At 39.7% G+C, this 27,133-nt stretch overlaps 2 protein-coding genes across 8 annotated transcripts in view; one reads left to right on the forward strand and one right to left on the reverse strand.

Moving 5' to 3' along the window:
• The window catches only part of GANC (glucosidase alpha, neutral C), a 77,099-nt gene extending 59,538 nt beyond the window's left edge, over positions 1-17,561 (reverse strand). For 3 of the 5 annotated variants that reach the window (XR_009563014.1, XM_060294428.1, XM_060294426.1), the window contains exons 1-4: positions 16,642-17,561; positions 13,681-13,743; positions 12,055-12,163; positions 3,328-3,455 (exon numbers count right to left, since the gene is read on the reverse strand). Coding sequence is in view for 3 of the 5 variants with exons in the window: in XM_060294428.1 (XP_060150411.1) it covers positions 3,328-3,455; positions 12,055-12,163; positions 13,681-13,743; positions 16,642-16,670 (329 nt within the window). In the remaining 2 variants the exon portion in view is untranslated. Of the gene's footprint in view, positions 1-3,327; positions 3,456-7,611; positions 7,872-12,054; positions 12,164-13,680; positions 13,744-16,641 lie in introns of those variants that run through there. The other 2 variants (XM_060294430.1, XM_060294429.1) reach the window with 2 other exon arrangements.
• A 121-nt stretch (positions 17,562-17,682) lies between these two features.
• TMEM87A (transmembrane protein 87A) overlaps positions 17,683-27,133 on the forward strand; it is a 42,167-nt gene continuing 32,716 nt past the window's right edge. For all 3 annotated transcript variants that reach the window (XR_009563015.1, XM_030843032.2, XM_030843035.2), the window contains exons 1-4: positions 17,683-17,878; positions 19,179-19,239; positions 22,174-22,259; positions 25,544-25,657. Coding sequence is in view for 2 of the 3 variants with exons in the window: in XM_030843032.2 (XP_030698892.1) it covers positions 17,735-17,878; positions 19,179-19,239; positions 22,174-22,259; positions 25,544-25,657 (405 nt within the window). In the remaining variant the exon portion in view is untranslated. The remainder of the gene's footprint in view (positions 17,879-19,178; positions 19,240-22,173; positions 22,260-25,543; positions 25,658-27,133) is intronic.

The raw sequence follows: 27,133 nt of genomic DNA on the forward strand, positions 1-27,133 counted from the left end.
TACTTAACCAAGCAAATAATTAGAACCATTTTCAGCTGTCTAAGCTAGCATATTAAATCTGGATTCTCTGGTACCTGTACCCATGTCAGTAAATTTAGCATGATCCTAAAATTATGGTCCTTCCTTCTGGTCTAGAAGTCCCTCAGAAATCATTTCCATGCATATTTCCCAGATTTTTGCCAGTATAAAATCTTACAATTCTTTATGTGTGTAAGCCTTTTCCTCCTGGGTTTGACTGTAATTGGCTCCCTAGGCATGTTGGGGTCTGACTTGATAGTGGGTCTGGAGGCAGTGAAGAGTGGTAAGGGTGAAGCACAGGGAGCACTGGAATCCCCTGGCACAGTATATTTCAGGTGAGGTTAACACGGGGTGTCCAAGCAGGTGAGATCAGCCTTATCAGATGGAGGAGAAGGAGCTGCTTCTGCTGAACTGGGAGGCTCAGTGGAATTTTGAAGTTTGGGACTCATGGTTATCCAAATCTTCCCAAATGTTGCTATTCAATTTTGGGGAGTCCTACCTTTTCACAGCGATGCCCTAAATTCATAGCCCTGATGAAGCTGTGAATTCAACTTACGCTCTAATTCAGCAGACCACAGAATCTAACTCTGTATCTGATTTTCAGCTACGAGGACTCTGTAGATATGACTTTTAGGATTGTCACAGAAATCTGTTAGGTTTCTGACAATTTAAAAGCCTGAAACTGCTGTTTTCTTTAAGTTCTTCAGTGAAATTAATAGCAGCCAGGCCACCTCAGAGTTTTGAATTTTGTATGGCAATCATGCTATGCTATGGCCCCACCACTTGGTTTGCCAGAGCCATGCTTTCAATAGGCACTCTATTTAAGGCAACCACAAGTAGTAATTTGACTGTCACAGAATGCCGTGGTTTATTGCTAGTCGTACTAATTTGCTAGAGCTTCCATAACAAAATACCACAGACCGGGTGGCTTAAACATCAGAAATTTATTTTCTCACAATTCTGGAGGCTGGAAATCCTAGATCAAAGTGTCAGCCGGTCTGGTTTCTTCTGAGGCTTTTCTTCTTGGCTTGCAGATGGCCATCTTCTTGCTGTGTCCTCACATGGCCATCCCTCTGTCTGTGTTATCTGTATCCTCATCTCCTCCTCTTACAAGACACCAGTCATACTGGATTAGGGCCCACCCTAATGACCCTATTTTAACTTAATTACCTGTTCAAAGGCTCTGTCTCGGAATAGTCACATTCTGAGGTATGGGGGGTTAGGGCTTCAACATATGAGTCTGGTTGGGGAGGGTAGTATTCAGCCCAAAACATTAATATCTCACCGCCTAATGAAAACCAGGTCCTCACTGCCTTCAAATCCAAGTAGATCAGCTAACTAAGCTCAGATTTCCATCCTTGAGGGTCTGTTGCTTATACTCATTCTGATATCAATGACTGTGTTAACCAAAACTCAACTGCAGATAACAGAAACAACTCTGGCTATTTTAAGCAGAAAGTAAATGACTTAATATGGAGGAATTATTAGCTTACAACATTATGGAAGGTTTGAGGTAGCAGGTTCCTGGCTGAGTGTCCAGTAATGACTCCTAGAACAATACTGCATAATTGCAGGCCAACAGAATTTCTCTCTTAGCTGGAATCAGGAAGCTGGGTAATCAGAAGTCAATGTGGCAACTGGTGGGCTCCAGGATCATGCCAACTTAGCTGCAATCCAGAGACTGGGAAACCACTGCCCTAACTAGTGGCTCTAGAGTCATTCTATAACTGCTGATGCACACCAGCAAAATGGGAGACTCAATTCTGAAATCAAGATAACTGTAAGTGCATCTGATTGGTGGAACCTGAATTACATCAGAAACTAGCTATATGGGAGTCTGGGAAATGGAGAAATGTAGTTTTTAGTTATTACAGTAGCCAAAGGTCCTCTAGAAAAAGGCTGAAATAGAGGCAAAACTAATATACCACATTTACTACACAATGCTAATATTACCCTGACTCCAAAACCTGGCAAAGATAGCACAGAAAAACTATAGACTAATGTTACTTATGAACACAGATGTAAAAATGTTAAAGGTCTACTAGTAAAATGAATCGTCCAGGAGAGTAAAAAATAATGTAATGTGACCAAGAGGAAATACACACACACACACACACACACACACACACACACTCTCTCTCTCTCTCTCTCTCTCTCTCTCTCATTTGCCAAACTGCAAAGCTATGAGAATAGTCCCTTTTTAATTCTTATTTCCTAAGTTCTTAGCCTATAGTAGTGGCTCAGTGATATATTTTAAATTTATGATAGTTCTAGCATAGCTAAATTAATTTCTCCTTATAATTTATTAGCTTTTTTTTGGCTGTGTCAGGTCTTAACTGCAACACGCAGGATCTTTGTTGTGGCATGTGGGCTCTTTCGTTGCGGTGCACAGGCTCTTTGTTGCAGCACGCGAACTTCTCTCTAGTTGCCGTGTGTGGGCTCCAGAGAGCACGGGCTCTGTGTTGCAGCGTGGAGGCTTAGCTGCCCTGCAGCATGTGGGATCTTAGTTCTCTGACCAAGGATAGAACCTGCGTCCCCTGCATTGGAAGGCGGATTCTTTACCACAGGACCACCAGGGAAGTCCCATAATTTATTAAGTTTTTATTAGATTTTCATGGAAAAAATAATCTACATAAAACTATGATAATGATGTAGTGAAAATTAAAGCATCTGGCATAATCTTATACTCCCTTAGTGACATGATATAAAGAAAATAACAAACCAACAGACAGAACCAAGTTAAAATATCACCGGAAAATGTGCTGAGAACTGATGCAGATTCTGCAGGTACATGAAAAATGCTTTAATCCCCAAAGATTTTTTTTCCACCTAGAAACTGATCATTAATTTATCTCTGACTCTAAGACAGATTATATGTTAGACTTCTGAGACTGCCGTTAATTAAAAGTGAGTCAGTCTAACTGTATAAATTACTGTAAGCATGGGAGTTTTGCTAGTACATTGGATCTCTGGAGCCCTGCTGTTCATCTGAGTGAGTCAATTAAACAGGTCTCCTGCTTGCTCCCAAAGTCTGGCTGATAAACCGCTTACTTTGTCAGGAGGAGAGAAGATCAGAAGCTCTGCTTCTCCCCATTAATAAGTGCTGATGAGTCAAATGGTGGAGGAAGAGAGTACAGAATGGATAGCATCAAAATGGATAAATTTATCCCCAAATAACTAAAAACTAACTCTGCCAATGGTTGTATCTTTGAAGAAACAAAATAAGAGACTCATACAAAAGCTGCTACTCAAGGTATGATAGAAGAATATATTGAGGGTGTATCCAAGGTAACGTGTTTCTTGGCTTACCTTACAGTGCTTGGCTTGCTTGTGAGGACATCAGGAACTTCATACCTGGGTTTCAAGGGTGTTTCTTCATTGATTTTAAGCCTGAAAATATTTCCCTCTATACCATAAACTTCAGCCAGGAGAGGAACCTGGGAACACACACGCGATTAGTTTCAACAGGTTACCCAGGTCAGTTCTACAAATTATGATAATTAGAAAACTATGTTTAAATTATTATAGGCCAAGCAAATTGGAGAACAATGGCAATCATGAAGGAAAGCCTTTCCAATCTATATGTACTTGCTTGGCTCTATCTGTAGTAGAAACAAACACCTCCTATGTGTTCTATGGTTAGGCAAACATATAATTGTCCAGACCAGGACTGTTAAGAGTGAGAGGGCTCTCTATTAATAACGATAGTGGATGACAGGCATAAACTGAAACTGCCCTTGGAAAATTGGGACATGTGGCCCACTGTATCTATGATACATATCTAAGATATGTACAGGTATCTTAAGAATAAGTGTTTGGTGTTAAAACTAGAGTAACTGGATTCCAGTTGAACGAAAGATGAAGGGTAACAAGCCACAGAATAGAAAAGAATAGACAGTAAAATGGTGGTCATTGGGGTTCTCTACTGTAGATGAATAAGGCTTCCTGCGTTAAAATCAAGGCACTTCCTGTACACTTAGATTAAGGTCTGGGGAACTTTCTCTAGAGGCTGGGATATTCTCAGCTTTCTCAAGAAGATCGAGAATTTAGGTTAAATACTGCCTACGATGAAAGATGGAAGCAACATAGAATCATAAAGAGAATACAGAGTTTGAAAAATAAAACAATAACAACAAACTCTGAAGGCAGAGATGGCTGGATTTAGATTACAAAATGAGGCATCAAGATTAGGGAAATATCTTAAGACAGTGGTTTTCAACTGATGTGCCATGCTGCACTGGCTGCAAATCATTAAGTACAGTATGATGCCAAATTCTGGTTACAACTGGGTCTGTGTATTGTTACTATAATGTCTGTTAAATGAAAGGCTAAGCTGGGTAGCCTGTGTGAGGTAACACACAGAACGGGTATGCCGTGGTGCAAGCAAGATATAGGAAGCAGGGAGAATATTAATGCAGCACCAAAAAACAAAAACAAAAACAATCCCTCCCCCACAAAACGATGTTACTGGAACCTTGCTTCTTCAGAATATAGGAAAGGGCACTTGAACAGTGACAGGACACTGAAGAGTCACCAGGTAAATAATGGTAAATAGGCTGTGGCTGCTTTTACAGACATTCTTAAAACAAGGTTATGGGGCTTCCCTGGTGGCGCAGTGGTTGAGAGTCCGCCTGCCGATGCAGGGGACACAGGTTCATGTCCCGGTCTGGGAAGATCCCACATGCCGCAGAGCGGCTGGGCCCGTGAGCCATGGCCGCTGAGCCTGCGCGTCCAGAGCCTGTGCTCCACAACGGGAGAGGCCACAACAGTGAGAGGCCCGTGTACCACAAAAAAAAAACAAAAACAAAAAAACAAGGTTATGATGTAGTACTGATCATACAATAATAATTTTTTCCCCAGCTTTATTAAGAAATAATTGACATATTCTGTAAGTTTAAGTTGTACAACTCCTTGATTTGATACTTATATATTGCAAAAATGATCACCACCATAGCATTAGCTAACATCTGCATCAAGTCACATAATTACCATTTCCTTTTTGTGGTGAGAACATTTAAGATCTACTCTCTTAGCAACTTTCAAGTATATAATAGAGTATTATTAACTACAATCACTGTGCTGTTAGTCATCTTATTATAGTTGGAAGTTTGTACTCTTTGGCCAACACCTCCCCCTTTCCCCACCCCCAATCATACTGTAATTACTGCTTATATGTTTAGTATTCTTTTGTATATTTGATTTACTTCAAGTGTGCCATCAGAATTCTAAGATTTGAAAATGTATCCAAGTATAAGGCTGAAATCCTGTTAGATTATGTATTCCCTCCCAAGTTAGACATAAATTTCCACTACTCTCTCAAATTTAATTCAACTAACATTTATTTGGCATCTAATATTGTGAAGTGCTGATTGCTGTGAAAAGGATGGCTAAACTCTTAGGGAGAGTGCAATTTAGAGGAGATGCAACACCTATGTTGTAACCGTAAAGCGTTTTATGATAAATGCTGAGATAGGACGAGGACATGTGCTGCGGGAGAACAAGGAAGGGGAATATTGATGACTGTAAGGAGAGGGGTTCTGGGACATCTCTCTGGAGGAAGAGGGACTTAAGCAGGGCCTTGAGGGATTAGTAGGACTTTGGGGAGGCAAAAATGGGCAAGAACATCCTAAGCAGAGGACACACAGGTTGTCCCTTATATGTGATTAACAAATTGCATTTCGTTTATATACTCAGAGATCCTCCCATTATTAGTAAAATAACTTTCTTAAAAATCTTTATTTTTTTAAACCAAAGACTGGTCTGATATGTTCTGTTCTTGAGGCTGCGGCCTAGTAAAGAATCCTAATTATATGAGAGAAGGTAGCAATAACCCTGCTTTTCCTATAATAACCCTAGGCAAGCAAACATACAAATCAGAGTAAAAGCCCCACTTTGTTTTCATTTTAACTTAATTAAGCAAACCAATTTTGCCAATAGGTAACCCTTTTCAAAGTCAATATCCAAATTCATTCTTATCTCTTATTATCATCAACATAGCTTCATATTCCAAGCACATAATTTCCTTAGACCTTAGTATACATTTGCTTGTATGATCTGGCTCATGCCATTCTTACTGGCTTAAAAAATCAACAGCAGCAGACTCTCAGAAGTCCAATAAGTAAAGCTACTTGGACTGAAAACAGCAGGAAGTGGCTCAGAGCCTCTACCGTTGAGCCCGCTCCCCTCCCTGCATTGAGTTCTGACACCCCTCTACGGAAACCTCAGGGCTCTGCGCATGACAGTTTATAAACCACTTCCCTGGGCTTCTTAACTGCCAGTTATTGTCCAATTTTTCAACCAAAACTGGGCTGTCAAAAAGTCTGGACATGAATGTTATATCCTTCTATCTAAAACATTAAGAATTTCTAAACATTTCTGTTCTCTAGAGACCTGTTTGGATATTTATTTTAAAATAATATACAAATAAATTATTGAATCTCTATTAGTGATTAAAAATGACAATAAAAAACACGTTGTGGGCTTCCCTGGTGGCGCAGTGGTTGAGAGTCTGCCTGCCGATGCAGGGTACACGGGTTCGTGCCCCGGTCCGGGAAGATCCCACATGCCGCGGAGCGGCTGGGCCCGTGAGCCATGGCTGCTGAGCCTGCGCGTCCAGAGCCTGTGCTCCGCGGCGGGAGAGGCCACAACAGTGAGAGGCCCGCGTACCGCAAAAAAAAGCAAAAACAAAAAATTATGTTGTTACAGAAGTTAGACTGCATAAACTCAGAATTATTTAACGTTAATATTTAGAGAATAGCAGTAAAGATTGCGGCAAGATGGATTTATGTAAAATAAGTGAAGAAACATAAAATTAAACATTTAAAATAAGGTGAGACAGCATGGGTTTTGCTCCCCTAGAAAGATTTAAGATGTGTAAATGTCCTCCTACACAGAGAAGATGAAATAAATCCTCAAAGAAAGGAATACATTTTGGAGGTTCATTTTAGTACCACAAGTCTCTACTTGGTTTTTCATTCAGAGGCTCACCTCCCATAATCTGGGAGAGCATAAATTCCCTTTTCCTATCTTATTTTTCCCATACCGAATAAAAATAAAACCCAGTAGTTTGTCATCCCTAAGTCTAGTTTTTTTGGCCACAAGGGCAAAAATATGAGACAGGTTATAAAAATCATGGTGGTAACAACAGCCTTGTCTGTACATTCAAGCAGTGGAATGGATCACAGTTACATTAAAAGTTTTTTTTTAATTTCACCCCAAACTAGTAGAGACTATGACTGAGTTAACAGAACAGCCCTCTAACATATATTTAAATGGTGGTGGGTATTAATAAGGGAAATTATGACCCCAACAACTTCTCCGTGATGGGTAGATCTTGCTTGTCCTCTGGAACCAGGTCTCTCTACTATATTATAAGGAATAGTTAACCTAAAAGGCCTAGAGAAGTGAGCAAGGACCTCTCTCAGCTATTGGTCAAGACCTTCCAGGATTCAGAGAATGGTCTAAGATTCATTAAATTGCTGTAGGGCACTTATTGCCCCTTCCATAGTTGTAGCCAGTTGGTTTATTGCAAGCACTGATTCTCTATGGAGAACGCTGGCAAGTTCACACTGGGCATTAGCATGTTCCCCAAGGACAATTAGCCTGTCCAGGTATGCTTCTGATTGCTTGGCCAGTTCCCCAATAAGCTGCCTGTTCCTGGACATTTCTGCAGAAACAGTCCTGGTTAACAAGTAGTAGTTGTTCCTCATCTGTTGAGGAGGTGGCTGGTTGGGCAAAGTCCCATTGCTTAGATGAAGACGCAAGGGATAACTTCATGGAGGTGCTCAGAGATATCCCTGCATCCTTGGAGAAGCTGCCAGAAGTGTTGCCACCAGTGAAAACTTGCAAACAGGCTGCAAAATAAACATGTTGCCAAATAGTTCATCCATGTCATGAAAAAGCATAAAAATTAGCAATATAAAGTAGGTCAAAGACGTAGGTCTGTTCCAAATAGCCTTGCTAGCAGTGCTTTTTAGGTACACTCAGAAGATAGCATAAATTTCCCTGCTCTGGTGTCACAAGACTAGATCTTCTCTTTTTCTCAATCCAGGTCAAATTTTGACTGAAGGTAAAAAATTGATAGTAGTAGGAAAAAAAGAGGTCTAAAAAAGCAGTCAACACTTTACTGATAACTCCTTTAAGATTATTTTCTGGAAGCTTCTTTATCAAATATCTGATTATTTTGTCATAAGAAATAGGACCCTATGTGAGAAAACTTAGGGATCTGAACCTGCAACCAGCTTTTCTTCAAAGTCTAGATGTCCTGACCTAGAGGCAACACACAGGGCAACACTTCAGTTTGTTTTGTAACATTACTGTGTCCCAGGAACATCATGTTTGCTATGGACTGAATTGTCCATTGTCATTTTCCCCCCTCCCCAAACCTTCCCCATTCTCCAACCCTTCAATTCATATGTTGAAGCCCTAACCCTCAATGTGATGGCACCTGGAGATGGGGCCTTGGGAGGTGTTTAGGTTTTGATGAGGTCATGAGGGTGGAGTCATGATGGGATTACTGCCTTTACAGGAAGAGACCAGAGAGTTAGCTGTCTCTCCATCATGTGAATATACAGTTGACCCTTGAACAGAGATTTGAACAGCATGGGTCCACTTATACATGGATTTTTTTTCAATAAATACTTACTATAGTACCATACAATCCTTGGTTGGTTGAATCTGTGGATGTGGAACCATGTATACTGAGGGCTGACTGTGAAGTCATACTTGGATTTTCCACTGCTAACCCCTGCGTTGTTCAAGGGTCAACTGTACACTAAGGAGGTGACAGTCTACAGGGCAGGAAGTGGGACCTTGATCTAGGACTTCCCAGACTCCAGAACTGTGAGAAATAAAGGTTTGTTAAGACACCCAGTTTATGTTATAGCAGTGTGAGCTCACTAAGACAACGGTGAATGAAACTTGGTTCTGTTTCCTGGTTGCTTATTAAGTAGCAGGTTGGGAGAAGGGAATTGGGAAGAAGGATTTCAAAAATTAACAACAGGGCTTCCCTGGTGGCGCAGTGGTTGAGAGTCCACCTGCCGATGCAGGGGACACGGGTTCGTGCCCCGGTCCGGGAAGATCCCACATGCCGCAGAGTGGCTGGGCCCGTGAGCCATGGCCGCTGAGCCTGCGCGTCCGGAGCCTGTGCTCCGCAGCGGGAGAGGCCACAACAGTGAAAGGCCCGTGTACCGCAAAAAAGAAAAAAAAAAAAAAATTAACAACAAAGCCTGACAACAAAATTATTGCTTTAAGAGTTTTAATGGTGTGAGGGCAGGTAGGCACTAAGAATGCTGGGTTTGTCAGAATCTGCCTCATCAGTGAAATCTGAGAACTGCAGCTGTGAGCTGAATATGATCCTCTTAGACGTTGGGCTCTGTCTCTCTGAACCTGAAATAAAAAGCTATCATTCTAAATAAGTGGATGTACGTGGCTTTTTAAAAATCTCCAGACCATATCCATACCATATCCTACTGTGAAATCTCCCATGAAACACCCATCTCATCCCAGAAAAAACCTCTAATGGAGGCTCCTTGACTATGCAGTGAGCAGGATACAAGGTTCAGACAACTTTAGAAATTACTGTTTGGATCTTTGTTGTCCCTATCAAACTGATATAGGGCACGAAGCCTTAAGTCCCTATTAGTCATCTCAACTCCAAGTGACAAGGAGGACATTAAAATGACATGCAGTTCAGAATTTTAGGGTGACCTCCCAAAACATACATTGCATGCATTTGCCTGACATCAGAGCATGCAGATTCCCTGTGCAGCACTGTTATTTCCAACACCTGAACATTGTGTCTGTTCCAAGGGGTCCTCAAAGTTCTCAGTCTTGGGAGCCACGTTGCTGACATCCTGGATCACTTGCCCTTGCTTGTCCGGCTCCTCAGCTCCCTTCTGAGCCATGTGCTGTCTTGCGCTGAGCTCCCGTGGGTCCTCCTGGACTGTGGCTTCTTTTCCTTTGAAGGCATCCATAGCTGGTGGGCTCTGGTTCTGGCACCTGACCTGAACAGCATTGTCCCTCATATTTTCAGGATCCAAAGAGCGGTGTGTACAGAAAAACTGACCTATAGTCTTGTAAAAGGCAGTGTGAGAGGCTCTACCACTAACTTCACTGGTATGGAGCTGCATCGAGAAGTTGCATTTTGGCCCACACTGGTATTCCGAGTGCCTCATTTACTCTGCCTCGGCATGTGTCATCACGACAGTGGATTGTTCAGGTGCTCAACAGACTGAGCCTCCCCAAGGACAGAAAGGGACTGTCCCTGACCATGGGACAGCTATAACTCTCTGGGGCTAGACACATCAGAGGCAAGAAGGAAAAAGAGCAAATGACAGGAAAAATGAGAAAGGAAGGGAACTGACTGCTGGTATTAAACTCCTGGAAGGTCTCTGGTGGACTCCTTGCATTTCCTGGAGCCAGCTGCTTCTGCTGACCCTGAATACAGGGGTTTGGCGGGGTATTGGGCTATTAGACCACATGCAAATGGCGGGTGGCTCTCTAGGAAAGAAATTAATGCTGCCCCATGTTTTCCCATGAACAGCTTTCAAACTTGGCTACAAAAGGATGTAAAGTTTGGGAGACCTGGATCAGTACTCTACCATGCGCTGTGAACTCAAAGGTTGCACAGATGCCAAGCAAGGAGGGAAATTCCTCCAGAAAAAAATGAGTGGTGTTAAGAAGCAGCACTAGGTTTTGAAGAAAGGCTAACCATCCCTTCAGTGTAGTTAAGAGAAAAGAACTAAGTGTGCTGCTACCACAACTACATCCTTAAGTAACCATAAGTTGGGAAAAAGGGATGGGGATAGAGAACACAAACTATTGATATGATTCTAGCCCCTATTTTGAATTCAGGTAAGAAAGCTATGTTAGAGAATTCTACATCTTTGAAGTGACTAAAATCTCTAAAACTTCATATGGAAGGTAGCCTTCCTCACTGTGCCATTGCTCCTCCTGCCTGGGAATAAAGTTGAGCCTCCCGACGAAGTTAGAGACCTTACAAATGTTACAGAGAATGCCCTGATGTTGTGGGGCAGTGTTTGCTCTGTCTTCTCCGAGAAGATTCCTCAGTGTAATGTTATACGGCAAGCTCTACGGTAGTCACAAGATCTCTCACAATGCTGCAGTGAAAGTGGGGATGTCTTCTCAGTCTGCTTCCCAGAACTGGGATTTGTTAGTGAGCTGATGGAATTACTATCTAAGCTGTTATAGGACTAGACTGCATGTCTTTACCTATGTCCTTCAGAGAATTACCAATTAAACCAGATTGGTCTGGGAGGCCTTAGAAGCTTAGGACACCTTTCAAAGACAGGGGAGGATGTGAAGTGAGGGTCAGGTTGGAAGCATCAACTACTTGTGCATAACCACACTTCCTAGCCCGGCCCACAGCACTTCCTCTGTGACTGGCCCATCTGAAGTAGTGTGAAAATTTGACAGATGAGAAAAAGCACTTAGGATACTGCTCTAATCCTTTTAGCATGTAACAACTATGGTGATCTGTTAGTGAAGCAGCCTAGGGGTGGGAACATCTGTGACTTATTCAACTGCATAGACCATTGTTCCTCTTGCCCACTCACATTTTGAGGTTTGGACATTCACTGAATCTGTACCTTGCTTGAGGGTGTGTTTTATAATAGTGATAAAAAGAGCATGGGTGCGTGACAGAGTCTACAGTCACAGGTGAAAATTCTGGTTACTAGCTATGACTTTGAGCAAGTGGCTTTTTAGACTTCAATTTCCTTATCTGAAAATTAGGGACAATGCAATGTACCTCTTAGATGATTCTGAAGATTAATTAATAGGAAATAACATTCGCAAAACATCTAAGAAAGCATCTGATACAAGGCAATCTATATGTTGATAGTCATATTACTTTTAAAGTAGCATTGTGTAGATATTAAAAAGATGGCATTACTTCTCTCACAAAGTTTGTTTTTGAAGCATACATAGTTTAATTAGCCTTTGTGGAAATTTACTTCATTCAACCCAAATAAATATAGAAACAAATAATTCTCTGTAGAAAATACTTTTTCTCACCTTAGCTGCTTCGTTGATGATTTGGAACCTGGTGCTCTCTTTGCCTTCTGTGACTGAGTCTAGTAATGCCCGATAGGTAGACTTCTTGGAGAGCCGCTGTTTCTGACGCCTACAGATTTGGAGTATACAGACGTCTGAGAATGATTTGTGATTCTCAGCCTCCAAAAGACTATATTACCATGTGGAAGTCATTAAAATTCACTTCAATAGTAGGTGAACTGGGCACAAGCAGTATATTAGTACTCCACTAAAGCACTAAGAGGAGTATCAATAATTTAGAGAGCTAAGAAAATTAATAAGCAGAGTGCTAATGCAATTAATAAAATAATAAGAAGAGTACTAATAAAATTGTTCACCATAACACTACTCAAGGATGGTATTTTGTCCCCTTTATTGAGAAGGTGGGGCAGTTTTCATAGATGACACATATTAGCTTGTTGATGTCCCTCCCTCTTTCCATGAAATGTATACTTTAATTGAAACTTAATAAATTTTAGTGGAAATCCAATATAATCCAGTGGTTTGTCAAGGTGACCAGGAGTTCACTATAGAATTCCCTCTAAGGTACCTGTTCAGAATTTAAATGATATGATTTTCTTTCTCTAGAGTTATGTGTATAAATTAGAAAGTTGTATGATATAATTTTTGGTGATTTCAGTTTCAGGACCACATAAAGGTAGACACTCAAAAAAGTTTTAAAGAAATATTTTTTGAGGCTCTGGGGAAATAGGCAATCATATAGTGGTGATGGGAGTGCAAAATGACACAATCTCTATGGAGGGATATCTGGTAATAGTTAAAATTTCAAATACATTTACTCTTTGACCTAGTAATCCCACTCCTGGAAATTCATCCTACAAATATACCTGCGTGTGTAGGAAATGACATATGTATAGCTTTTCACTGTGGCAGTGATGTTACAGCAAGACTGAAAACAACCCAAGGGTCTAGCAATAGGAGAGTGAATACATTATAATTTACCCAATGGAATACCATACAGCTATGAAAAAGAGGACAATTTCCATATACTCATACAGAGCTCTTCAGAATAAATTATGAAGCAGAAAAAAAGATGTATACAACAGTGTATATAGAAAGCTACTTGGCCTAAGAATGGTGGTGATATAAGAATATGTGCATTCACAAAAAGAAATACTGGAAAGATAAATAAGAAATTAATAAATCTGGTTACTTACAGGGAAAGATGTTGAATGGGGTGGAAGGGGACAAGAAAGAGAGTAACATTTTTCAATGTGTATCTTTTTATATTATTTGATTTTTGAACCATGTAAAAGTATTATTTCTTCAAAGATTCAAAATTTTAACGTTAGTTGAAAAACACTTTGACTTTTAAAATACCTGTTTATTAACACAGTAATGTTAATTATAATGTATAAGTATACAATATAATTAATTATAATTAATAACATATTAATAATAAAATGATACAGGAGTTAAGCTAGAGTAGTAAAGGTGAATTTCTCCTGTCAATAAATTATTTAATCACTGAATTTCCTAATCGACTCTTTCCTCAGAAAGTCTATCAGTTCTCAAAAATTTAATAAACATCAATTTTGAAATATTTTCAGAACTATTCTATCTAGGTCATATACTTCCTCTTCTTACCTGTAGAAAGCAATCTTGCTGCAGTCTTTGAAAATGTTTTTATCCACAGCTTCATCTTCAACACTAATAAAAAGACATTTTAAGAAACTTATTTTATATAGGGTTTGTGAATCCAAATTTTGTACTTTCTCTAACTATAATATAAATCATGGGACATAAATCATTGTGATGCAAAATTGTGTCATGGCCATAACACAATAATGTGTTTGCTGCAGAACAACATCCTTTTGTAAACCACCCATGGTAAACAACAAAACATGAAGTTCTGGGATTGCTCAGAAAGCAACAGAAAAAGAGTACTGTCACTTATGAGAAAGGGTTCTTTAAAATGAATGACTGAAGGCTATGGCTACAACAATAAAATCTGAAGGAGTAAAAACAAAAAGCCCCAAACCGGACCAACAAAAACAACCCTCCCACCTACTTATTCAACAAAATATTTTCAGAACTTTCTTGCTGAGTGTTGGGCTCTGAAGAAGATAAGAAGTACTGTGTCTGAGTTTTCTTTGACAGCCTAACCAACATCACAAATCAACCTGACAAATGATATAACAGAGGTATGTACGAGGTGCTAGAATAAGGATAGAAACAGAGAAGGAAAATCCTTTGCTTTTTAAGATGATGCTGATAATCTAGGGGCCAATGTTTTTTATTTCTTATTTATTTTTAACATCTTTATTCGACTATAATTGCTTTACAATGGTGTGTTAGTTTCTGCTTTATAACAAAGTGAATCAGTTATACATATACATATGTCCCCATATCTCTTCCCTCTTGCATCGCCCTTCCTCCCACCCTCCCTATCCCACCCCTCTAGGTGGTCACAAAGCACAGAGCTGATCTCCCTCTGCTATGCAGCTGCTTCCCACTAGCTATTTTACGTTTGGTAGTGTATATATGTCCATGCCACTCTCTCACTTTGTCCCAGCTTACCCTTCCCCCTCCCCGTATCCTCAAGTCAATTCTCTAGTAGGTCTGCATCTTTATTCCCATCTTGCCCCTAGGTTCTTCTGAACATTTTTTTCCTTTTCTTTTCTTTTTCTTTAGATTCCATATATATGTGTTAGCATACGGTATTTGTTTTTCTCTTTCTGACTTACTTCACTCTGTATGGCAGACTCTAGGTCCATCCACCTCACTACAAATAACTCAGTTTCGTTTCTTTTTATGGCTGAGTAATATTCCACTGTATATATGTGCCACATCTTCTTTATCCATTCATCTGTCGATGGACATTTAGGTTGGTTCCATGTCCTGGCTATTGTAAATAGTGCTGCAGTGAACATTGGGGTGCATGTGTCTTTTTGAATTATGGTTTTCTCAGGGTATATGCCCAGTAGTGGGATTGCTGGGTCATATGGTAGTTCTATTTTTAGTTTTTTAAGGAAACTCCATACTGTTTTCCATAGTGGTTGTATCAATTTACATTCCCACCGACAGTGCAGGAGGGTTCCCTTTTCACCATACTCTTTCCAGGATTTATTGTTTCTAGATTTTATGATAATGGCCATTCTGACCAGCATGAGGTGATACCTCATCGTAGTTTTGATTTGTATTTCTCTAATAATTAGTGATGGTGAGCATCTTTTCATGTGCCTCTTGGCCATCTGTATGTCTTCCTTGGTGAAATGTCTATTTAGGTCTTCTGCCCATTTTTTAACTGGATTGTTTTTTTGATATTGAACTCCATGAGCTGTTTGTACATTTTGGAGATTAATCCTTTGTCTGTTGTTTCATTTGCAAATATTTTCTCCCATTCTGAGGGTTGTCTTTTTGTCTTGTTCATGGTTTCCCTTGCTGTGCAAAAGCTTTTAATTAAGTCCCATTTGTTTATTTTTGTTTTTATTTCTGTTACTCTAGGAGGTAGGTCAAAAAAGATCTTACTGTGGTTTATGTCAAAGATCTTTCCAGTTTTGAAGAATAAACTCTGGAATGATATAGGAAGAGATGTACTTAGCTGAACCTGGAAAGCAACCTGTTTGAAATTCATGTGTTAAGAGTTCTGATCACAGGGCTTCCCTGGTGGCGTAGTGGTTAAGAATCCATCTGCCAATGCAGGGAACACGGGTTTGAGCCCTGGTATGGGAAGATCCCACATGCCGTGGAGCAACTAAGCTTGTGCACCACAACTATTGAGCCTGTGCTCTAGAGCCCACGAGCCACAACTACCAAGCCCGCGTGCCACAACTACTGAAGCCCACACCGCTAGGGCCGTGCTCCACAACAAGAGAAGCCACTGCAATGAGAAGCCCGCGCACCGCAACAAATAGCCCCCGCTCACCACAACTAGAGAAAGCCCGTGCGCAGCAACGAAGACCCAACGCAGCCAAAAATAAATTTATAAGATAAATAAATAAAATACCACCATGTTAACGTTAAAAAAAAAGAGTTCTGATAACAATTCTTCCGGTTTTGTTAACCATCCTTCAAGTATTTCATGAGAGGCTATTAATATCAATTAATTCCGTGGAGAATTGAGAAGGCTAGAGATTGAGTCCACAAATATAAAATATGCAAATAAGACATGCAATCAAACAATCAATAAAGTCTTCAGGGTCTTCCCTGGTGGTGCAGTGGTTAGGAATCTGCCTGCTAATGCAGGGGATACAGGTTTCAGCCTGTGTGCCGCGGAGCAACTAAGCCCATGCGCCACAACTACTGAGCCTGCGCTCTAGAGCCCGCGAGCCACAACTACTGAAGCCCGCGCGCCTAGAGCCTGTGCTCTACAACAAAGGAAGCCATCTCAACGAGAAGTCCGCGCACGGCAACAGAGTAGCCCCGGCTCCCCGCAACTAGAGAAAAGCCGCACGCAGCAATGAAGACCCAACGCAGCCAAAAATAAATAAATAAAATTTATAAAAAAATAAAGTCTTCAAAGCCAGAATGTTGTTTTCAGGTACTATCTATCCCCTGCTTCCGTGGGCCCTGGGGTCAGTCCCTGCTGGACCACTGGGCCTTTACCTGATTTCCTCTTTCTCAGCTGCGTCCATGGCTTCCCAGTCACATCACAGGCTCCCAGATCTCAGGCCAAGGCCCCAAGCGATCTTTTAGATTGTCAGTCTTTCTAAATAACCGCCAGCACTTCACCACCATCAAGTTTCTGGGACTTTCATGTCCTTAAGGAGTGACAAATTGACACTTGCTCCCGGGATTTCCAGGCCCAGATAAGGGTTTCTACAGAGATTGATCTGGCAAATTTTTCTTGGTTCTGAGTAGCTGATGAGGAACTGCCTCCATTAGAAACTGAAAAGGTTTTTGCATCCGAGGAGGCGTGTACTCAAAGAGCCCTAGAGGATGCAGACCAAGGGCGTGACAACGAGGAAGTACCGACACGCCCTGCGTGATTAGGGCGAAGCTTCTGCAGATCTACCTCAGTGACTGTCACGCCACGGATACTGAAAACTGACCCACTCTCTCCTGTATTTTAGTTTTGAGTAGGAAGTGCCGGCGGGGTTGTTGCTGGAGGTTGATGTTCTCCGACCAAACTCTACATCATACTCTTCACGGGTAGAAGGGTCTTTTAAAAGGGGTTGTCTACTACATTATTCCGTTTAGGAAGGCTTATACTCCACCACCGCCAAACTCCAGTCTTTGCTTAAATACCTCCGGAAACCGAGTACTCACTACTACACGCTAAACAGGCAGCCAGACTTACGGCTTTCCCAGACTTTTGGCCCCAGCGTCTGACTCAAACGATGAGGGACTGGGGCGAATGGGAGGAGGAGAGAGCCAAACGCCACATGGGGTTCTTCCCTGGTCCCCAAACCCTTTAAGGGAGAGAGAAGAGCCAACAGACTCGGCTGGTAACTTTTGCAGATCATCCTAACACTCCAAGGTGACCAGGTTACGGCAGGAAGACGCCTGCGCAGTAGGTCCAAAGCCTCATACGAAGCCTGACAACTGCCTGAGGGCGGGGCCGCTGAGTCGCTAAACAAACAAGCCACCAGAGGTTTTGAGGACCCGGATTATCCCGCCCCCAGAGAGGAGCCGGAAGAGGGCGGGACGAACCGGAAGAAGGTGAAATGCTTTCGGTAGGCACTCCACGGCTGTGAAGATGGCGGCGGCTGCGTGGCTTCAGGTGCTGCCTGTCATTCTTCTTCTCCTGGGGGCTCAGACGTCCCCATTGTCGCTTTTCAGTGTAGGACCGGCACCCGTCGCTGCTGCCGACCGATCCAAGTGGCACATTCCGATACCGTCGGTGAGTGGTCACTTGAGGAGCAACTGAGCCCGGAGGAGCAAGGGGTGGGGCTACGGTAGCCCAAGGGGTCCATGAAAGTTCCACTAAAGTCCGCTTCCAAAGGGGTGGGATTGCCGGGAGTGTCTGTGTAGCTGCTTAACCGGGACTCACCTCCCTGGAGCGGGAAGCCGTACGCTTCTTTGGGTAAATTAGCAGGAATGTCAGGGTCAATTCAGGAGCGGAGAGTGGCGGTGGAGCGGTTTCTTATCAGCAAAGGCAGAGAACTTTCATTGTCTGACTGGAAACGTGTAAACTTGATGTATAGGTGGAGAGTGGTTTCTCTTTCAGCAGAAGTTTCACAGAATCTTGTGACCCCGGGTTGGATGAGAGGAATATGTAAATAGACATCTTTCTTTTTTTTTTCTCTGCACTTTTTTGTTACTGGATAATTCTACTTACGAAGTTGGTTGATTTCATTTGGACTTTGAAATGGTTATTCTAAGCTCTGCCGTGTAACTAGGAAGCCTAGGCATTTAAAATGATGTATTCAAACGTGAGAATGTTTAAAACGGAAGAAACAGTATTCTAAAATTTCTTATGATAAGTTCGTTTTTCTTAAGGATAATTAACTGGATTGGTTGACCCTTTCTTCCCTTTACCACGTTTTTGAAACGTCGTTTGAGTAAGAGCTATAGTGCTGTGAGCCGACAAATCAGATGCTGGCTGGAAATGCCGAAAAGCATTAGTCTTATTAAAACCACGGTAGCCTTTTTGTTCTGCTGTGCTCAGAACAAATTGTAATGGTTGTAATGCCCAAATCTTATTTGAGCTTTTGATATGGTAAGAATTACAGCTTTTGTTAATTTGGTGACGATGTTCAGATTCTCAGTTTTAGGTATTTATTTGTTACCTGTAAAATGGTTAATAGTTAAATATGGCTGTCTGCTCATAGAATAGTTTATTTGAAGAAATGATTGGTTATTCTGGACGGTGATTAGTGAGTAAAGGGAATGAACTGATTAAGGAGGACCTTTTAGAAAGATTTAAGTTAGGTTAGGATTTCTAGCAGCCTTCCTTCTGGAGTACTTGCTTCATGGCCTGTGGAAAAAAGAAAAAACTTGTCTCTGCACCAAGCTTCAAAATCCTGCAGTTTGGATATGGTTGAATTTTACTAAAAGGAAGGATATTGATGCCTTTTTTTGTGTGTGTGTTAAGAAAACTAACGTCAACATTTTATAAATTTTAGCTTTTTATATCAGTTATATTCTGCTTTGGGAATTAAAGTGATCTGATGCTAATTATCTCTCCTTTATCTTTGCAGGGGAAAAATTATTTTAGTTTTGGAAAGATCCTCTTCAAAAATACCACTATCTTCCTGAAATGTGAGTTTTTGCATTTCATGAAGTTTTTATTCGAGTTTTTGAGTGATCTTTAAACTTTCAAATTACCTGTTTTCTACCTCTGATGATTTACTCTCAACATAAGTTCTGAAATTTAATAGTCAGGCACTATCTAGGTATAAACCTATGTAGTGTAACTAAGGTACTTTCACAGAATAATCTTTAGAATACTTACTTTTATGAACTTTATTTTCTTCTCTTGTTTTTCTGGTGTTAACAATATATAGTTAGACACATTGTTTTGGTTGATCGCCTCCATGGGTTTTAATCTGTTCTGAGTCATAGAGATAACTGCCGATTTTGTTTTTGTGTGCTTGTTAGATGTTTACTGGACACATGACCTAGGTTTGTCAGACCATTGGCTCTGAACAAATATGTTCAGTAAAGCTTTTGTTTGCTGAAGGAGTATTTTACCACTTGGATCTTTGGAAGAGGAAGCTCAAAGATAATTACCAGGAAATAGGGATAGTAGAACAAAACCAGTCTGTCCAGTGGGAAAACCACTGTATCTGAATCCAGAATACCCCATTGTGCATTAAAGAAAAGCTTCCTTTTATTTCTGAAACTGGCTTTATTTTTAGAGAATGAATGATCACGAGCAGCTCCATTTCAAGATCGGGAATAAAAATCCAGATCATCCATGTGTGCTCCTATGCATATTTCTCTCTATGAAAATGCAAAGTATGTCATAGTTGGATGATTTTATTCTTTTAATCACTTAGTAGGTAGTTACTGAACACCTACTATGTATAGTGCCAGGCACTGTTTTAGACAGCAAGGAAGTGATAGAAAAGACCCTTTCTCTTATTGAGATTATAGCCTGGTGGGATGGAGGGGTTAGGTAGAATTTCTATGAAGAATGTACTGTGTCCATGAAAATATGATCTCTTGGCTGATAATTTAAGTTTGATTTAAATCAAATCTACTCTGACACGTTGGTATTTCTTGTGAGGTTGGCTTTCTAGAAAAGAAGAGCTTTTAGGGATAGCAGTATTTTGTCTTTTGAGATACCCTGACAGCCTGTATGCTATTCTGTCCTTTTATTTTGTACAGTTTCTTCTTACCTGTATTTTGTTCTAATGGTTTTTCTAGTGGTTTTTGGTCAAGCTGCATATTTTGAAGTGTCTGTGTTTCGTTGTTTTTGGAGGGTTTGAAGCTTCTTAAAATTTGCATTGTCTTTCACTTTGTTACTTCTGTGTTTTCTCATACTTACCTTGTCTCTGATTTTATGCTTTTGTGGGTATGGTATACAATAGATTTCCATGAAATTGGCAGGGCCATTTTCTTTTCTTTTCTTTTCAAGCCTAAAATTACAATTTTTCACCTACATTAAAAATGTCTGTTTTGGAGAAAGAAGTGAGATTTGCTCAAAGCTTGGAACTCCAATCCTTTCTAGAGGTAGCCACTTCTCCCTTACACCTGCACCTGGCTCATGTAAGATTCTTAGGGACTAGACCTGCCAGCCAAGGGAAGGTGAGGAATGTGGCAGGACCATTTTCATTGTCTCTTAAAGCCATTCATTTAAAGTTCTTTGTGTTTTGGGAATTCCCTGATGGTACAGTGGTTAGAACTCCGAGCTTTCACTGCAGAGGGCCAGGGTTCAGTCCCTGGTCTGGGGACTAAGATCCCGCAAGCCTCGTGGCGTGGCCAAAAAAAAAAAATTCTATGTCTTTTAACATAAATAGTAGTATTTTTGCAGGCACATTTCCCTGCAAATCTCCTGTTAGGGCTTTGATTTAATTAATTCCTTTTCTGTTTGGTTCTTCTGCGTAGTTCATAACAAGATTGCAGTATCCTTTACAGCATATCCATACATTCTATCCAACACATCAGATTTTTGTGTATTTTAGCCTTATAAAAGCCTTATAAAAGTTGAGCTTTATAAAAGTGTGCCGCTTAAAATTAGTCTGAGAAAACCACTTAAACCAAAGAAAAGGGAAAGTTTGTAATTTTAGGTGTGCTTCTTTTAAGAACCAAAAGTAGGTTTTTAGATGCAGTCGTGTTTATCTTTGTCACATTTGCACAAAGTATGTATTTCTAGTATATTTTCCCTTCCTCAGCTGGAATCAAAGATAAAAGGAAATACTGACTTCCCCCAGGTGAGACAGTTAACAGTCATATAGTCAGGTTTACACCCCAAGTCTTCAGACTAATGCTTTGGTTCACTAGAATATTGTGCTCCAAAATATGTTGAATGAGTTATGTGAGGCTTCTATGATTTCATGAGGTTCCTTGAGGCTTCTCTTAAGGTGAGTTTTAAAAAGAATCTAATAACTCTTTTTATCTTTGTTTTTTCTATTCCTGCCTTCCCCAGCCAGGTTTGCTTTTTGTTGATAGTTCTTTTCTATCCAATTTTGATATCTCTCAAGGTTTAAGCCATGAGGTTTTCCCTCAGTGGAACTATTTTTGTTGCCTTGTGACATTCCTAATGTTGTTATTCCTTGACTCTTCAACTAGAATCTTTTTTAAGACTTAAGAGTCTTCAATAATTTGTTCCCTTCTGTTCCCCTGTTTGGCCTAACACAGTGCCATGTATCTTTGTATACTTAAGTGCTCTGCTCAGTAAATATTTAAATGATAACAGAAGACTGATTTTAACTTAAGGCTGCTTTATCACTTCCAGGTTTTTTCCCAAGAGAGAACCAGAAATGAAGGTTTTAAGGCATAAAAATAGATACACGGTTTCAAAGGTTAAAAATCCTTAACTGCTTTTTATTTCTGTGAGCAACAATTCTTACTTTTAACTGAAGAATATCTAGTTCTTTTTAAATTTATTACTTCATTACCTTCTGTTTGGAGAAAGGATGGTCTTTGAGTATCTTAGTTTAGCAGGAAATGGGATGTGGGGTAATAGTTTAGGAAAAATGCTTTGTTTTGGGAATTATCTTTTATTCACAAAGATTTCTTCTTTTATAGTTGATGGAGAACCTTGTGATGTATCTTTGAATATAACCTGGTATCTGAAAAGTGCTGACTGTTACAATGAAATCTACAACTTCAAGGTATGGAACATAAAATTACAGACTTTTCTTAGTGTTTAGATATCATCGGGTCCCAACCTGATAGAGGAAAGAGTGTCATGTAGCTATGGAGAAGAACTGGAACTAGAATCATGCTTCCCAATATGCAGGCAAATTTGTACTATCAGTTCTCAAACTTATTGGTCTCAGAACTGTGTTTACTTACTACAGACCCCAAAAAAGCCTTTATTCATGTGGGTTACTGAATTAGAAATTATAACAGAAAAATACAGAAATATTTATTAATTTGTGAAAACTATTTTTCAAAGAAACTGGGAAGAGTGGTGTTATTTTGTATTTTTGCAAATCTATTTGTTTAATATCTAGTGTAATAGAAGATAGCTGGATTCTTATACTTCCTTCACTCAGTCTATTGTGATGTGTTATTTTGGTTGAAGTGTATGCACAAAATGTGGCCTCACACAGATATGTAGTTGGAAAAGGGAATGGTATTTTAATAGTGTTTTCAGGTAATTGTGGATATTGTTCTTTGATTCTATACCCAAACGCAATAAGTGGAGTTTCTTAAAGGTTAGTTGCAGTGTGGAATCTGAAACCATATCAGTGAACTTTTTCTGTGCTCTGTTATATTAAAATAAATTGGTATGTCTTGCACTTTGAATGGTCTTTTGCCCATGTCTGATTTGGCAGCATCTTTCATGGTCACTTAGAAAATATTGGTTGGCTGAATTATATAAACCTTCCAAATACTAATTCATTTTACAATTAATTCAAAATTACATTTGTTAATATGACCTTTCAGTCTCATCAGATACTCTGTAAGTATTGGAAACTATAAATCATGGTAGGGAACATGCAAGTTTTCCAAAATTCCAGTTTTTCCTTGAAAGCTCAAATTTTATTTATTTACTTATTTTTTAATAAAAAAATTTTTTTTCAAGGTCCAAGAAGACTTTATTATTTATTTATTTTTGGCTGCATCAGGTCTTAGTTGCGGTACGCGGGATTTTCATCGCAGCATGCAGGATCTTTTGTTGCGGTGTGAGGACTTCTCTCTAGTTGCAGTGCGTGGCCTTCTCTCTAGTCTTGGTGTGCGGGTTTTCTCTTCTCTAGTTGTGGCATGCAGGCTCCGGGGCGCCTGGGCTCTGTAGTTGTGGCATGCGGGTTCCAGAGTGCGTGGGCTCTGTAGTTTGCGACACACGGGCTCTCTAGCTGTGGCATGTGGGCTTAGTTGCCCCACAGCATGTGGGATCTTAGTTCCCCAACCGGGGATCGAACCCAAGTCCCCTGCATTGGAAGGTGGATTCTTTACCACTGAACCACTGGGGGAAGTCCCTTAAATTTTATTATTGACAATGGATGCTGTCAGTTGCCTTCTTTGACGTGACAGCCTCCCTTTGCCCATTTTCAGGAAAATATCTCCCAAATACCCAAGTCTGAATATCTGTAGTTTGTTGGTCTTTCTTTCAAGTAAATGAAAACGGTGGATAGTTTAGCTTACAAGTTAAAATAGTTGCAAAGTGCTTTGTCTTAAGACAGTCATTTATAGTATTTTGCATACTTATTTTTTTGTCTGATAGAATATTTTAAAAGGCATGTGCTCAAAGGTCCAGATTTAATGACATTAATAATTTTTACTGTTTCATCAAGGGCATTCTTACATAAAACTGGCCTTTTTTTTTTTAACTGCAAGTTTGTGACTGTGAGAGTACAATGACTACTAACTAGTACAGTTAGGTACCACTGATAGGAGGCTGCCATTTTTCGCATCATTACTTTTGCACTGTCAGTACAAGGCAAATAGATGATGATGATGATGAAGATGAAAATAATTTTGACCTGTTAAACCTCATGAAAGCATCCATGGGCCACACTTTCAGAGTTGCTATAATACACTGTATATGAGCATTGAAGATATGTAGCTCCTAGATGGATTTTTCAGGCCTTTTGCATTCTGTTTTCATCCCACTATTTGCATCATTTCTTTTCTTTTTTACATTTCCCCTACTATTCTTGAGGTTTCTTTTAAAAAAATAATAGGACTAGTCTTTAAAAAATGTCCACCATCCAGTTGGTTTTTTTAAACCTTAAGCATTTTGAATTTCTGCCCAGTATTAGGGTTTTACATTATCTTTTTTGTAGTGTTGCTGATTGTATTTTGCTTTTGTTATATAACATTGGGTAAGGTTGGTGTGATGAGGAGGACTGAAGAATTTAGAGAGAAATATTTCCAGAATATGGTTTGAAATATCATTGACCTTTTCTCCTAATCGAACACTAGTTAAATTTACATATGCTTGAAACTTGTGATAAAAACTGGTCAAGCTTATCAGATTCAGTCTTCATGGGTAGGACAACTTAAGAATGTAAAAATTATTTTGAATTGCCACAGGACAGAATTATGGAAATGACAAGCAAATAGTTGGAGGTGTGAAATTAGAGCTTCGAAAAAAAGAGGGTGAGATTAGGGATGTTGGTATGGGAGAAAACTCACAGAACTGATGAAGCCAGAGAAATGATGATTTTTTTTTCATAGTATTAATAGTGGGTTGTGAATGGCTACAACAGTTTTGTGCTCTAGCTTAGAAGCACAAGTTTTTTGTTGGTGGTGGTGGTGGTGTTAATTTAGTCAAGGAACTCTTGTAAGTATATTTTCTTATAACAAAACCCTGTGGACTCTGACAGTTTCCCAGTCTTCCTAGAATTTTTAAGAGGAACTATCCTTCATGAGTCGTAGACTAGAATTCTGCACTTTAGAGTCCAATGCTATTAGATTCTTGAATACTAATATATAGTCTTTATCTGATGTTGTTAATTTTATTTATTTATTTTTTTTGTAAATTTATTTATTTTTATTTATTTATTTTTGGCTGCATTGGATCTTCGCTGCTACGCGCGGGCTTTCTCTAGTTGTGGCGAGCGGGGGCTACTCTTTGTTGCCGTGCGCAGGCTTCTCATTGCGATGGCTTTTTCTTGTTGCAGAGCACGGGCTCTAGGGCTTCAGTAGTTGTGGCACGTGGGCTCAGTAGTTGTGGCTTGCAGGCTCTGGAGCACAAGCTCAGTAGTTGTGGTGCACGGGCTTAGTTGCTCTGTGGCATGTGGGATCTTCCCAGACCAGGGCTTGAACCCGCATCCCCTGCATTGGCAGGAGGATTCTTAACCACTGCGCCACCAGGGAAGCCCAAGATGTTGTTAATTTTAAAAACAGCAAATCCAAAACTATATTTGTACCAAAGGCAATCTATTTGTTTTCTTTTAAATATGTTACATAAGTTAAATACTTTGTATTTTCTCTGTTTTTCCAGGGAGAAGAAGTGGAGACATACTTGGAAAACCTTAAGGAAAAAAAAGGCTTGTCTGGGAAATATCAAACATCATCAAAATTGTTCCAAAACTGCAGTGAACTCTTTAAAACACAGGTAATATTTGATAGTAGTTGGAGGGAAATAGAAGAGGTGAATAATATGATGGCTGTATTTTTGGTGATACGCATTTCTCACTCCTCAATTCCTTCTGACAGAAGCAAGTTAGAATCATGTTCTGATAGGTACATAGTCAGCCACTTAAATATTCATCTCAAAGAGAGGATGGGCTTTCCTTTGTGTGTAAAAAGCAAAGCCCTGGGTTTTTTTATTATAGTAAAATATATATAACATAGAATTTACCGTTGTAACCATTTTTGAGTGTGCCATTCGGTTACATTAAGTACATTCACCTTGTTGTGCAACTGTCAGCACTAGCCATCTCCAGAACTTTTTCATCATCTGCAGTGGTTACTTCATAACGATTAAATAATAAAAACACCCACCCCCCCTTCCACTCCCACTTCCCTGGTAACAACTATTCTACTTTCTTTCTCCGTTAATCTGACTGCTCTAGATATCTCAAAGAAGTAAAATCATACAGTATTTTTTTGGCTTCTTTAACGTAATAAAATGTTTTCAGGGTTCGTCCATATAGCATGCATCAGAATTTCATTTCTTTTTTAAGGCTGAATAATATTTCATTGTACATATATACCACATTTTCTTTATCCATTCATCCATTGATGGACTTTTGAAACCCTCATTTTTTAAACCTCTTGTCATCTCATCTAATTGATATATCCCAGAATCAACATTTTTAGATTTTCCTACTATAGACTTGAAATCAAAGGGTTGAACTTCACAACTTTTTTCGAATAAAGGGGAAGAGGTGAATAATATTGTTTATTTTATTTTATATTATTATTATTTTTTCTTGGCTGTGCTCTGTGGCTTGCGGGATCTTAGTTCCTTGACCAGGGATTGAACCTGGGCCACGGCAGTGAAGCACCAAGTCCTAACTACTGGACTGCCAGGGAATTCCCAATATTGTGTATTTTAATTCTTATATATATGTAATCATATAAATGGGGTTTATATTATAAAATTCTCCTTTCTGAGAAGTAGAATCTGACCCCAGTTTTTTGATAGAAAAATTATGTATTTTATAGGTGTTGAAAATAGTTATTTTAGCTATAGCCTTTACTTTGTTTTACTGCATTTAAATACTGCTTCAGATTATTTAGCACCTTTCCTTGAAGAGGCAAGTTCATGGAAAGTTAGGTTTTCTGTCTACTTACTAGAAGTAAAGTTTATTGATAAGAAGTCTTTTACTTAATAATTATTAATTGATGAGCAAATGAAGTCATTGATAATTGAACTACAAGGGTTGTGTTCTTGTCATACCGTAGATTTTATGACCTCGGATAAAAAGAAAATAGCTTTAAAATAGTGGAAGTATGGTAGAAAAAGAAAGCTAGGCATAATGTGATATTGAGTAGGGGGTTTTCTGTTGGTTTTCCAAATTTATTCCCCAGGCTAGGAGGATTGGTTGGCCTTTCTTGGATTTGATTGTGGAAAGTTACCTGTTGT

This window comes from Globicephala melas, chromosome 2 (assembly GCF_963455315.2).
Source record: "Globicephala melas chromosome 2, mGloMel1.2, whole genome shotgun sequence".
Taxonomy (NCBI): Eukaryota; Metazoa; Chordata; class Mammalia; order Artiodactyla; family Delphinidae; genus Globicephala; species Globicephala melas.